The sequence below is a fragment of the Gallus gallus genome, chromosome 5 (genome assembly GCF_016699485.2).
Source record: "Gallus gallus isolate bGalGal1 chromosome 5, bGalGal1.mat.broiler.GRCg7b, whole genome shotgun sequence".
NCBI classification, from domain to species: domain Eukaryota; kingdom Metazoa; phylum Chordata; class Aves; order Galliformes; family Phasianidae; genus Gallus; species Gallus gallus.
In genome coordinates this window covers 28,314,380-28,327,321 of record NC_052536.1, presented here as the reverse complement: position 1 = coordinate 28,327,321, position 12,942 = coordinate 28,314,380, and the positions used below count along the sequence as shown (strand labels likewise).

General features: G+C 44.8%; 2 protein-coding genes across 10 annotated transcripts in view; one reads left to right on the top strand and one right to left on the bottom strand.

Annotated features, from left to right (window-relative positions):
* PLEKHH1 (pleckstrin homology, MyTH4 and FERM domain containing H1) overlaps nucleotides 1–10,853 on the bottom strand; it is a 54,728-nt gene extending 43,875 nt beyond the window's left edge. For 3 of the 7 annotated variants that reach the window (XM_004941713.5, XM_040701538.2, XM_040701539.2), the window contains exons 1-2: nucleotides 7,680–7,791; nucleotides 384–559 (exon numbers count right to left, since the gene is read on the bottom strand). In XM_004941713.5, the coding sequence (XP_004941770.2) occupies nucleotides 384–509 (126 nt within the window). In that variant the 5' untranslated portion in view covers nucleotides 510–559; nucleotides 7,680–7,791. Of the gene's footprint in view, nucleotides 1–383; nucleotides 560–819; nucleotides 1,009–3,747; nucleotides 3,950–5,021; nucleotides 5,122–7,679; nucleotides 7,792–10,820 lie in introns of those variants that run through there. The other 4 variants (XM_040701535.2, XM_040701536.2, XM_025151140.3 and 1 more) reach the window with 4 other exon arrangements.
* LOC112532518 lies at nucleotides 6,027–10,827 on the top strand. Of its 3 annotated transcripts, XM_046941933.1 has the most exons (3): nucleotides 6,027–7,295; nucleotides 8,127–8,290; nucleotides 9,460–9,775. In XM_046941933.1, exons 1-3 carry the CDS (start codon nucleotides 6,777–6,779, stop codon nucleotides 9,464–9,466), a joined length of 690 nt encoding a protein of 229 aa, XP_046797889.1. In that variant the 5' UTR covers nucleotides 6,027–6,776; the 3' UTR covers nucleotides 9,467–9,775. The 3 variants fall into 3 exon arrangements, 2 of the variants coding, with proteins under 2 accessions (XP_046797889.1, XP_046797890.1); XM_046941934.1 differs by lacking the exons at nucleotides 8,127–8,290; nucleotides 9,460–9,775 and adding an exon at nucleotides 10,072–10,827; XR_006939310.1 differs by lacking the exon at nucleotides 6,027–7,295 and adding an exon at nucleotides 7,879–7,900 and having other exon boundaries at nucleotides 8,127–9,775.
* Nucleotides 10,854–12,942: the final 2,089 nt, after the last annotated feature.

Sequence of the window (12,942 nt, the reverse complement as noted above, 5' to 3'; positions counted from 1 at the left end):
TCCAGTCTTACAGTATCATTTCTCATCCTGTAAGCTTTTCTATTGCCAAACCCAATCCCACTACTGTAATTAAAATAATCCATCTTTGCTCTGTAGCTGCCTCACACATTAGAGGTCCAGCATCTTGCTACTATGGTGTTTTCCAGTAGTCAGAATACCTGGTGATTTTCCAACAAACAAGGCCAAGTTCTTACTTTCACTAACACCATTTTATATCACTATGGCAACATCCCTGTACCTCAAGTGATAAGAAAAGTGATATGACTTGTAAATTACAAAGAGATCCCTACTGCAGGTAGGACTTTGCTTGATGGTTCAGTATTTACAGATTTTTTGCTTTCTTGCTATAATTCAGAATGAAACAGAAGTCACCACTGTCTCACCTTCTCAGCTAACAGCTCTCGGATCTTGCTTGCCTGCAAGCGGAATTTGAAGAGCTGGGACTCCAATGCAAGGCATCGCTTTTGCCAGTCTGTACAACTGCCATTCTCCTCTGTGAGTTCAGCCATTGTGAAGTTATTCGTCCACCTGGGACACCTTCTGCAGTGCTCTAAAAATCCTAGAGAAAAGAAGAGGAAAAAAAAGCCATATTAAACTGGCAAACTTTTCATTCCTTAGGCCCAGTCTTCCTCAGTTTAGTCAGTAAGACTGGGAACAAAGGTGAATTCTTCCACAAGCAGACTCTGAAGTGGTGCTATCCCAAGTTATAGACATGCCCTCTGCCAGAAGTTTCTCTTCTTACTGCTGTCATAGATAAATATGACAGTACACCAACTTGCACTGACCTTGCTAATGGTCAGGATGTGGGTAATTACGTACAGTGAACTCAGGAGAACTTGCCCTCATCACCCTCTCAGTAGGGAGAGGATGATGGTTTCTAGCTGATGAGCAGGGATGAACTCCAGGAAGCAGTGATATCTTCCACAGATACAGCTGCATTTGGAAGAGGGTGGAAATCTAGAAAACGAAAGAGCAGCACAGCTACATGCAGCTACAGATATTACAGATGAGCATACTCAAGCACTGAATCACACAAAAGGCAGCCATTAATGGGTAACAGATGAATATTCAAATAAACTTTTACCTTTAGACTGAGTAAATAATTTACTGATGCATCATACTGTAAGTTCCACAAACAGCCATCTTGCCATCCTTACAGCCCTACTCAGCCTTTTCCTATGGGCTAGAAGTGTTTTTCCTCCTGCCTTTTTCGTACTACTATGGTTGAAAACTCTCAAGTCAATAAAACTTTTAAAATAGAAATGAGGCCATACATTCATTACTAGTTTGAGACACCAGTGTCTTACATCATGTAGACCATTAAGAGGATGTAACATATGAAGTAACACTGTCCACAAATTGCATCCAATTCTTAGTTAACCTCAAGTATTCCTCTTCCCATCTGAAAAAAAAACCCAGTAAGCTGTCCTATCAGCTCTAAGTCTCAGAATGACTTTTCAAGTCCAGCTCTCTGGAAAATGTAAGGCAGTGCACATGCTGCTCAGCACTGGCAGCAGAGCTGGACACAAGGCTGAAGGAGGAGCTAGAGGTTCTCTGTGCTTTGTAAGATCTATGTTCTCCTTGCCAGGCAGCTGGCATCCAGGTTTTGTCGTATCATAAAATAAACCTTTCTAGCCTTGTACAGCCCCAAGTCTGGGCAGGACTCCTCTCCGCCATTTTGGCATCTTTGAGGTTGTTGCAATAGGACCTGCCTACGGACAGGGATAAACAAAAAATGAGAAGAAACAAAGTTGCACAACAAGAACCCTGAAAGCTTGTACATTTTCTCATTCAAACACAGACTCGGGTTAAAAATACAAACCTTTATAACACAACTATGCCTCTAATGTTATCAAGCACTACAGAGAGAAGAAAAGAAAGCCTTGTACATTGGGATCACTCGACACAGTTATTTAGGACACATTCAACTAAGATTATTCTCCTAAATACGTCATGTTCCTCTTTCACTCTCCATGAATACATTTAACGCTGAATTCGAGAAAGAAGAGATGGAAAGGACCTATTGGGTTGAGTGAGGGCAAATCTTTTAAAGCTAACCACAGTCAAAAACCTGGAATTTGTTTTTTCCTATGTTTACAGCCCTTGCATATTATTTTCCAATAAATACATTTCTAGAACTTTTTTTTTTTTTTTTTTTTGGCAGCAGGAAAATCTGAAAACTATGAACATTAAATACATAGTATAGAATATGCAAAAAGTGAACTCACATTAGAAACCTGATGTATTCCATGCTTCCAGTCAGACTCTGAAATAATATCAGAAGACCTTATCCAACAAAAAAGCCTAGGAAGCAAAAAGCCCTACATGCCCATATTAATACTTGCTGACTAAAAAGAAGCTTGCAGAAGAATGGAAATGCAAACTGCTGGACATGACTGCTTCTGAAAAAGTTATGAAGAAGCACACACATATAATCCATGCACTGAAAGTCTGTTTGCTGCTCTGTGTACAGACTACCAAGAAAAGAAGTTGCAGCTTTTTAAACCAAAACCCACTTCATGTTACCTGAGCATCTGCATATACAGACTTGCATGAAAAAAGTTAACATTTTCCACTTCCCCAAAGTGGGGAGGCAAAAATCTCTGGAGAAGAGTAAGTTCACTTTTGTGGTAGCAGCAGACTTGACTTGAGGATAAAGAATGCAAGGGTGCTATCACAGATGCAGCAGCAGGATCATGAGGCCCATGGGGAAAGGAAGAGGAAAGAATGTGACGTGGATTTCCAAGATGCAGATAGAAAAGCACCAGTGCAGCTTTGGGACATGGAGCTCTTTCTCCTTCCCTCCCCCCTGCTGCAGCACCATTCAATCCCTCATTTCCTCCATGTGAACAGCAGCAAAAAGAAGCGAGTATTCCTGCTCACACATGCTGCTGTGACAGATGGTCTGTCTCTTCAGCACAGACAAGCAAGCAGCTTGTGGTCAGCTTACCCAGAGTTTCTTGTCCAGAGACAGCCTGTCTCCATTATCACTCCTGGAAATGACATTGCACAAGGAGTCAACAGACTTGAATGCTCTACTACTGTCAATTCTATTGCTGACCTGTTTATTTCTGTGTTTCATCCTTCCCAGTCTGAGGAAGGGCAGTGACAAAAAGTCCATTATCTTGAACATTCTGAACAATTTAAGTTAAGGTTTAGAGCATGCCAAAAGCTCCACCTTTACTATATCTGCTCCTGTGCCACAGAGAGCAGGCTTTACTGACTACTAGCATCGCATGGGTGTCTTCAGACTCTGTGCTCTGAACTCCATTTTTACTGCAGCTTAAACATTTCACTTTAACCAATCTCCACAGCCATCAGACATCATGTGAGGATGACAGACAGTGGAAGAGTATCCAAACAAGCACTTCATTAAAACAAAGAGATACATCCCAAGTACGAACAAGCTATGTCTGAAGACAAAACTGAAGATGTAGACATCAAGAGTTGTAACTCCACGAAGTGGAAAAAGCTGTGGTTGTTTAATTTTCTTACTCCGTAACAGTTTAGAAGTTTTATTTTGTTTTAAAAGGGGCACAGATTATGTAAGATGTGCATAATAAGAGTGCCTTTAATCAAAATGAGAAGTGGCTGAGCATTCACAGACATTATAATACCAAATGAATGTGTAAAGCCCAGCAACAAGCTGTGCAACCCTACAAGAACAAACATTTGCAAAGCCAAAACAGTTATTAGCTCATCAGCTTCATTAAGACATTGAAGCTCAAACTTAAAGGGACTTCTCACCTGCTCACAGGCAAGATCAGAGCTTCCCTGAACTGGAGCCAAAGCAACAGGCCAAGACTTGGGAAAGAGCAATCGAGTCACTCAGCCTTACTGCTGTACATCTGACTTTGTAGGGTGAGAACGCTTCAGATGTCCCTCTGGTCGTATCTGCTCTCCAGCACAGCTGGCTCATATTTTGCAGGTAGGAGAATTTGAAATTACCCTAAGTATACATAATAGTGTAAGTATACATAACACAGCAGGCCACTTAACTCAGAACAGCAAGCACACAGATGAATAAAGGAAGGCACATTTTATACCCTCTAGCTACAAACATTAGCTGTTAGTTATTTTGTATACAGACAGCTTTGTTCAGTAATAGGAAGTTTTCCAGGCAGTGTGTTGCGAGGTGGAAGAGGGGCCAGGAAACAAATAAACAAAAATTCTAGGAAGAAAAATGAGGATTCAACAAGTACCCCTACAGCTTATAGAAATATAGGCTTGCCTTTTCCACAGTCCAGCCCAGTGCATCAGTAGAATGAATCTCTAGCCCTAGTTCCTCACCAGGCATTTAACCAGGCTCTTTCACACACTTCACAAGAGTGTAGGATTTCAATCTCAATTAGAGGTTTCATTCTCAAGTCAAAAGAAATGCACTAGCTGTGGAAGGATCCTACAACACTAATTCTTTTTACTGGCACCTCTGTTCTGGATGCAATACTTCAGGTCTCAAATGAATTCTTTCACATAGGCACAAAGATATTTTAGTCTTTATTCATAGAGTTTAAGTCCACTGATAGTCAACAGATCTGATTTACTGCACAGTTTATGTCAGAGCAAAAGTAACTTCCTCAGCTAGACCAAAACTGCTGGCTGAACGAAAATACCCAGGTCAAAGTCCAAGACTAGGAGAGGTGTCCCAAGTCTGTAAGACTCATTCCCTCTCACTATGGACAATGGCATCACATAATCCCTTTTGTACATGAACGTAGCCATTCCCTAGAACTGCACAGGCATTTTTGCTCCCGCTATTCCTGTTGTTCTAAAACCTCACCCCTCTAATGAGCCGGCTTGTAATTACCAACATAAATGTAACCATAACTAGCTTGTATCTGTTCATTCTTGCAAAATATTGCCCTTCAGCCTAACTCGTCTTTTTCTCTCCCCCCCCCCCCCCCCCCCCCCCCCCATATTTTCCCCTTCGTACATTCATAGATAGCAAAAGCTTCTCCTTAGAAATTTCATTTTGCAAGGCCAGAGATAAGGAGCTCTTCTAGTCTTCTATGAAAACTTACCACCCTCCTTCTGCACCTGTTCCAACTTCAGGGCACGTAATATAAGAGGTGGCTTTTGTCTTTCTCACTCCCCTTCAGACACAGGTGACCACATCTGCAGCTGGAAAACAGTGTGTAGTCTCACCAAAGCTTTCTGTGAAGGCAGTAATTCTAGAGAATATCACACCTGATCACATTTGCCTTTTTATGGCCATATTGCACTGGTGGTCAACATCCACAGACAAGCCAACACTACCAGAGCATAGGAACTGGAGCTGTCCTTGCCTTCACAAGTGCCAGATGTAAGAGTGTGGGGGGTCTCATTACAGAGATCCTGGAATAGATTAATAAAGCACAGGTCTGCACCAGATTTCCATGAGATCAAGGATCTCTGCACTCCAGTCTATTTCAAATTTTAGCAGGCCTATTTTTATCCTATGATCAATCGGAATATTCACATATTTTCCTCCTCTGCTGTTTCTAACCAGTGATCTCCCGGGCTTTCTATACATTCTGTTCCTACATCTAATGCATGATTTTATTTTGTGCCATTAGCATTCACTTCATCCTTTACTAAACCCCATCCAACTCTTCCAATAAAATACCTTTCAGCATCCCCCCTTCAGCACAGTGTCACATTCTCTTCCGTCATTTCTTTGCACATCTTATCAGTCTTCTATTAATCCCCATTTCCCCAACTTCTGCTAATAATTTTCCCAAGTGTCATCTTATCAAATGATTTTAGAAGACCAGAGATTAGGTTTAAAGCTTCTTCTCTCTAGTAAAAGCCATATCTTTTCAGAGAAATAGATCATGTCTCTCTGGAACAATGTCTACCACCTCACACTTACCTTCATCTGCTAAATTACAACTTTCCTTCAAACTTCTGAATTCTCAGCTGCTGTTAAATATACCACTCCTCCCCACCTTGTCTCTGAAACAGAGGCAGTCAATCTGTGCTTTATGAATTACGGTATCAGCTTTAATCTAGTAGACTGACATGAAATCCTTGCTATTGGACACGAGAGCTCATATGATTTTTATTTAGGGTTTTGGGGTTTTTGTTTGTTTGTTTGTTTTGCTTTTTGAGAACTCTTAACCATGTTGATCCACTAAGTTTTTCGATATGATTTTTCTTCAGATATTGGTAATTTTCAAATCAGATGGAGAATTTATACAGTTTTATAAACAATATTTATATGGTTATATAAAACTGATTTTACATTTTTTCCTCTGGCATATGAAGAAGTCAGGAAATATACTTTCAGGTGCAGTGTACTTTCTCTGGGGATGTGGGGAACAGAAAGCAGTCACATTGCTCAGAAAAGCTGAGATCATCAAAACTTGATTCTTAAATGCAGGCATCTCTTGAAGAGCATCTTCATTTTCAGAGTGCCGAGCATCAAACAACATACAGTGAAGGTAACAGGAGATGCTCAGTCCTTAGAATCTTGCAGGAAACAAAATCAACTGAACCTGAATGCAGATGTGAGACTTCTAGTTCTGACTTCCAGATGTAAAAGTTTTTATGAATGTCAGGGACAGTTCTATTCCAAATGCTATAACCAAAAGAAATGCAATTGTATTTACTTTAAGTGTCCGAGATGTAATCCCGATGAAGCTAAAATGTATACCTGAAAGTAATGTTTTCTGTCTCTAGACTGGATTCAATCAGTACCTCAGAAGTTCTGAATTCTACATTGGATCCAGCAGCACTTCAGACTTTGTATATTTTCACCTGAAAAACCTTCTAAGAATCCAAGATAACTGATTACGATGAACATTTTCAGATACACGATATATACACGTGTGAAGTGTTTGCAGCTCGTTCATTCCATGCAAACAACGAGAGAAGCAAAGCACTGTTTCCATATTGCAGATGCAGGTGCTTGGGAAGCTATGGAAATTGCTTCCTTGGGCTGCCATGGGGAGCCCAGTGTAGAAGGAGCACAGTTCTTAGCATTTGCTGGAAAAAGGCACCAGAATCTGCCTGAACTCAGAGCCAAACCATGGTCTGCTACCACCTTGGTACAAAAAGGAATAGTCAGAAACATGACAGAGATAACACCGGTCAGAGAGATTTCCTTCTATGTCGCTGCCCTCAACAGGGAGCAGGCAGAGGTATGGGCGGCGGGCAAAACCCAGCTCTTCGTGTGTGCTTGCTTTCCACCTCACAGCCAACTTCACCCCCACGTTTTTAACCCCGAGGACACTGGATCTGTTCAGCCACAGACTCTTTTCCCACTCGCTAGAGTGGCTTGGGATGCACGGAGAAAGCACGGTGACAAAACACAGGTAGGGCTTGCTGCGCACCGGGAAACGTTTGGCAAAGGGGAAAAGAATAAGATCTCTCTCCGTGAGCGCAGGTGGCCTGAGCAGAAATGTCACAAGGCAGGAAGAGGACTCACGGCTCTCGCATTCTGCCGCCGTGATCTCGCCCTGCACACCGGGGCTTACCATAAAGCCCGAGCGGACGGCGGGACGCATGTATAGCAGATCTCGGGCTGCATCTCCCTCCAGACCCGCCGTTCCTGCCCGCAGCCCCGCTCCGCGCAACTGCAAGCGAGCAGCTCCGCCAGCTCCGCACGGACCGACCCGCTGGATCCCCACCGCCCTCTCCCCACCCGAGGGCTGCCCTGCGGCAGCGACGGGGCCCAGGCTGCCCCTTCCCGAGCTCACCTTGCCCGGCGCGGGGATCGCTCGGGCGCAGGGCAGCGGCGGGGCCGCCGTCGGGTGCAAGCAGGTGCCCGGCGCGACTTCTGTCCCATTCAGCACTTCGCCGTTCTCCTCCGAGCGGGAGAGACCGGCTCAAATATCAGAGCCAGCCCTCTCGAAGAGCGCAGGAACTGACATCACCCGCTACGGGCTTTAACCCCTTCTCGGGCTCGGCGGTGGGGCAGGTGGGGAGGGCAGCCTGCCGCGGGGGACGGGGCGGGCCCGGGGAGAGGAGCCGCAGCCGCGCTCTGCTGCTGGCGGGACCGACTGCCCTTCGCACGGCCCTCGGGAGCTGCCGCTGATAGAATGTGCTGAGAGCGCGCCGGTACCGGCGGGGCATCCCGGGCCGGGCTCCTCGCGGCCGTCCCCTCGGGGCTGCCCCGGCCGGACGGCCATCTTGTTGTGTTATAGGGCAACGGCAGAAGTTGCTGGAATCTACTAAGGGCAGAGCTCCTGGCGGCTGCAAGCACCCTCCTCGGCATCTGGGATTCCCCTTGTAGTCATCGCTCCGCTTTCAAAGCCAGTGCTCCCAAACCATCCGCAGCCCCGAGGTGCAGCAGCGTTCTGTGGGTGAGGTGAGCCCCGTCTCCCACCGCTGCTCTAAGCTTCTCACACAGCGGTGGCCAAGAGGTGTGCTGACACTGGGGCCACCGCAGAGCCTCACCGCCCTCCTCTGCTGCATGGCCGAGTCTCCAACTGGAGCCCCTCTGTGAGCTGCAGGCATCCCCCGGGCATGGGTCCATGCTGGGAGAGATGAAAACCAGATAAGTGTCCCAAAAGCTCTCCAGGCCGGTGGATGCTATCCTCCCCATGTACTTGGGCCACCTCACACAGAATGGCACCAACACACCAGCCTACAGCTACAAGCATTTCTATTGGGAGCTGGCAGCGCACGAAATATTCTCTTCAAGGCTAGGGATATCGCTTAGTGAGCTGCTTTATCCGTAGCATGCATTTATGTGAATACATATTGACATATGTGAACATATATACCTGTTACATCAGGCTGGCAAACTGGCTGCTGGGGAATGCCAGCTGCTGCCTGTTGCTGCCCTCTGCTATATGCTGCTCATTGCCTCCCCTCCCCAAACTGGCATAGCTGAACAAATTCTCAGGTGCATCTATCTGGCTCACAGGTATCGCCTGGTCCAAGATCTGCTGCTTATCAAAGTGTTTAGGTTAGATATTAGGAGGAAGTTTTTCACACAGAGGGTGGTGACACATTGGAACAGGTTGCCCAAGGAGGTTGTGGATGCCCCATCCCTGGAGGCATTCAAGGCCAGGCTGGATGTGGCTCTGGGCAGCCTGGTCTGGTGGTTGGCAACCCTGCACATAATAGCAGGGGGCTGAAACTTGATGATCACTGTGGTCCTTTTCAACCCAGGCCATTCTATGATTCTATGATTCTGTATGATTTGCTGTAGACAACTGGCAGTGTGCTTTCTCTGGTGTCTCAGAGGAGAAACAATGGCTAGTGAATCTCTTACCATAAATGAACAAAAACACTTATGTGACTATGTGATCAAAGCTGCAAAATATAACTTAGACCATTAGGTCAAGATTTGGACACTGAAGTGACTGAAGGCAGACTCTGAAATCTATGCCTCATTACCCAAAATAGGCAGTCAGATTTCCAAAGACTCCACGGACCTTGCAGTTCCCTCAAGATTGTCTCACTTCAATTTCTCATCCGTTTCCAATGTCATGGGGTTTTGGCTGAATGCAACTGCCTGTTCTTTTCTAGCTACTAGACAAAGCATGCATTTCTGAGCTGGTTCAGGCGGAGAGCGGAATAGAACTACATAGAGATGGCCCGTGAGCCAAGAGGAGACAGGCACAGGGCTGAAAAGAAACAGGCATCTGGCAAGGAGTTCTTCCATTTGGCCAGCTGAGCAGGGACAAGCAGGAATACAAGATGAGAAGGCTGTTGTGACAGTAGATTTCTCCAGCAATTTGCAGCACAAGGGACTCCAATCGCCTGCAATCTGTATGTTTCCTGCACGCCTGTATTAATTGTTACTCCCAGTGAATAAGGAGTTGTAATAAATAACCAGAACCAATGTGTCTTGAGGCTCCCTACAGGTGTTTCAGCAGGGCATAAGGTAGCTTCATGCTCTTCTTCTGAACTGAGACTGGACAAAGACAAAATGGGAAAAGGAGTTATTACCTTCATCCTTCCTATACAGTTTCTGATTTCTTTTGACCACAGCATGCAACCGCAATGTTACTTACTCTGAATTTTATGAAGTATTCTCATTCTTCCTTTAAAGTTACTGGTCAAATTCTCTCCTTTGCACCAGCGAAGCCAACAGGACTGTATCACTAGCTAAAACATCTGGCCTTGTGTTTTTCCCAGGCATTGAAGCTTGACTGCCAGGACATTCCTCAGCCACTGAACTTTATACAAAGTACCTCCCCAAGAACTGCCTGCGCACACCTTACTTTAACCCCTGGATGCCCAGAACCACATCAGCACTCACAGAACCACATGCTTCCATTTCTTTAATGCAGATATTCTATAAAGCTATACCTCTTGATATCTGCTGACCCTTCAATTAAATTATTTTACAAAATAATTCTTAAAAAAAAAAAGTTTTAAGTGCTCTCTGTGAAATAATGCAGATGATAGAAAAATTGTTTTAATTTCAGAGGAAGGACATCATGAGAACAGCCAGTAGTATGGCACAGTTCCCGAGGGACTTCCCTTGGCAGTTATCTTTAATATGTCTGCTCCAGCACTCTATGTCAGTTCTTCATAATTTGCAGACAAATCATTCAGAAAACAAACAAACGAACAAAGAAAAAAAGCCACAACCCACCAAAATTTACTATAAGCAGCAAGTACCTTATTGACAAAACAAACTCTCTGGCAGTTCCAAGAGAACTAGCTTGGCACTGTTAGGCTATTGTTATCACAACACAAGCACAGACCGCTTTGTTAAGAGCACCTTATCTGAGATACCTAAATAGAAGGGCAAGAAGATACAAGAGAACAAGCTGTCAGTAGATGAGAGCAGAAAAACTGTCTCAAGTAAGCAGAGTTGTTGCAGTCCTGCAGATGGGAGAGATAATAACGTTCCAGACACGGCGCTGCTGAAAACTTACCAAAGGGGCAGGAACACCAACCAGACCCAGTCTGTGTGTGAGCCCCACCAACGCTCAGTCCTATGTGGGAAAAAATTATTCAGTAACAAGACAGTGCCTTGGAACATCTATGCAAGGTACTTGTCTCTCTCCATCAAGAACTTTGGCTTCAGACCATAGCTCTCTAAATTCCATCCATGTTAGAGGCTTAATGAAGTTGAAAATGGCCTTTGTGCTCTTCTCATGCTCTGTTTCTTGTGGGCTTGCAGTGTGCTGACAGATGCAACACAGACCTGCAAACTCCTGCCTTGCTTATCTTCTAATTAGCAAAGACAAGCTCATGCAGCAGAAAACAGGGGACTGGCAGCTGTGGATCACCTCACTGCATAAACTAGTTGCTTGTGGGAGGACCCAGTGGGAGGGCCAGGAAGCCGTTGCCCTCCAGTAAGTACTGTATCAGCAGGGTTTGATTGTATTCTGGTCATTTTGTTACACATGACGCACAGGACATAAAGGTCCTTGTGTGTTGTAGTCACACTAGATCTCCTGCTTGAGCAAAAGCATATGTTTTGTATGCACAGTCTTTACTGGCAGGGAGCAAAACAGATGAGAATTCCCATTATCCTCAGGGAGTCAGTCCAGAAGTAACTGCCGTGTTACTACCAGCATTAATAGGTTATGCCTTGTTTCATCTCTATATTTCTCCTATTTCAGCCTGCAAGTGTCAGATTTCATTAGATCTTACTCTGTTAGATTAAGAAGACATCAACTATCATGTATAGACTGTGACAGAACAAACAAACAAAAGTCCCAAATAAACAACAACCCAAGCAACAAACTCGTAACTTTCTCTTCTATAAAACAGACTTAAAATCTTCATTAAAAAATGTTTTCTTGTGCTTATATCCTCATGGTTTTATCTAGATTGTATATTAAATGGCTGGAACTTAAGTAAATTGTTGCCAGCTTGCTTCTGTGTCTGTGTCAAACTGCTGTTGTACAGGGGAGAAGAAAGGAGGACAGCACATGGGAGTCCTCAGGCTGAGGAGGAGTAAAACAATCATCACAAGTGTATTTGTTTTGTGTGGACCTTCTGTGTCAGGTATTGGATGGTGCATAGCCCATAAGGTTCTCACAGACAACAGTGCTCTTTGAATCATTTTCAGGGTCCGCATGCTATTAGAGTTAAATGCTGTGCTAGTGATGCCATACAGGATGTATCTCACAGGAAAACTGTATCAAGCCCAGATGCTGCAACTAATCAGAGCTGCCTCAACAGCACTTAACAAAACTGAGTGCTGCTGCCCCAAGGGTGGGAGTCCTGCGTGCTCCTGCCAGAAGGAGGTAGAGAAAGAAGGGAGAGTGGAGATGGAACTAGATGCCGGGGAGAATCAGGCAGAGCCCTGAAACGTTGGACCTGCTACTCCTGCAGCCCCAGTGGTTTAGGATGGTCACCGTTCTGCTGCTGCAAAAGGGAGTATGTATCCCTCGACCTCTACTTCCAGAAGCAGCAGCAGTTCTGCCAACACAGGAGTGCAGCACAGGCAAAGTAGGCTGCAGTCAATGACTATTTTGCTTCTCCAGGTTTCCTGTGAAATGCCAGGCTGGTTCTGGAAGCACAGTGCAAAAAGCTACACTAGAGAAAAAACCAAACCTGGTTGGGAAAAGAGTACATATTTGCACTTTGGCCAAGTATCAGAAATGAAATACTGCTACCGTCTGACAAGCAGCAGCAGAGATGGCTTTGTGGTCAAACTAGTGGTCTCAGCCCAATTCTTAAATATCAGCTCTCTGTAGGACACATTCACTAGGGCTGAGCACTGAAGAGGCAATAGTGTGTGCTGCAGGTCACTGGACAGCAGAGCTCCCCTGTATTGCAAAAAGCTCCACTACTGCTATGGTTGATCACAGCTCATCATCCATTCCATCACGGCAAAGAGCTTCTCAACACATTCAGACAGGATCATGAGGAGTGAATTGATGTCTGAACCCCATTGGTGTTGTAAGAAGAGTTGTTGGATGGGTGAGAGTTAGCTAGGCCAGGTAGAAGGGATATCCTTGTCCTTGCCACCTCCGTGCAGCAGTACTGGATGGAAATTCCATTTCAGTATTGTTAAATCAATACTTTCTGTTAGGAGGAAAG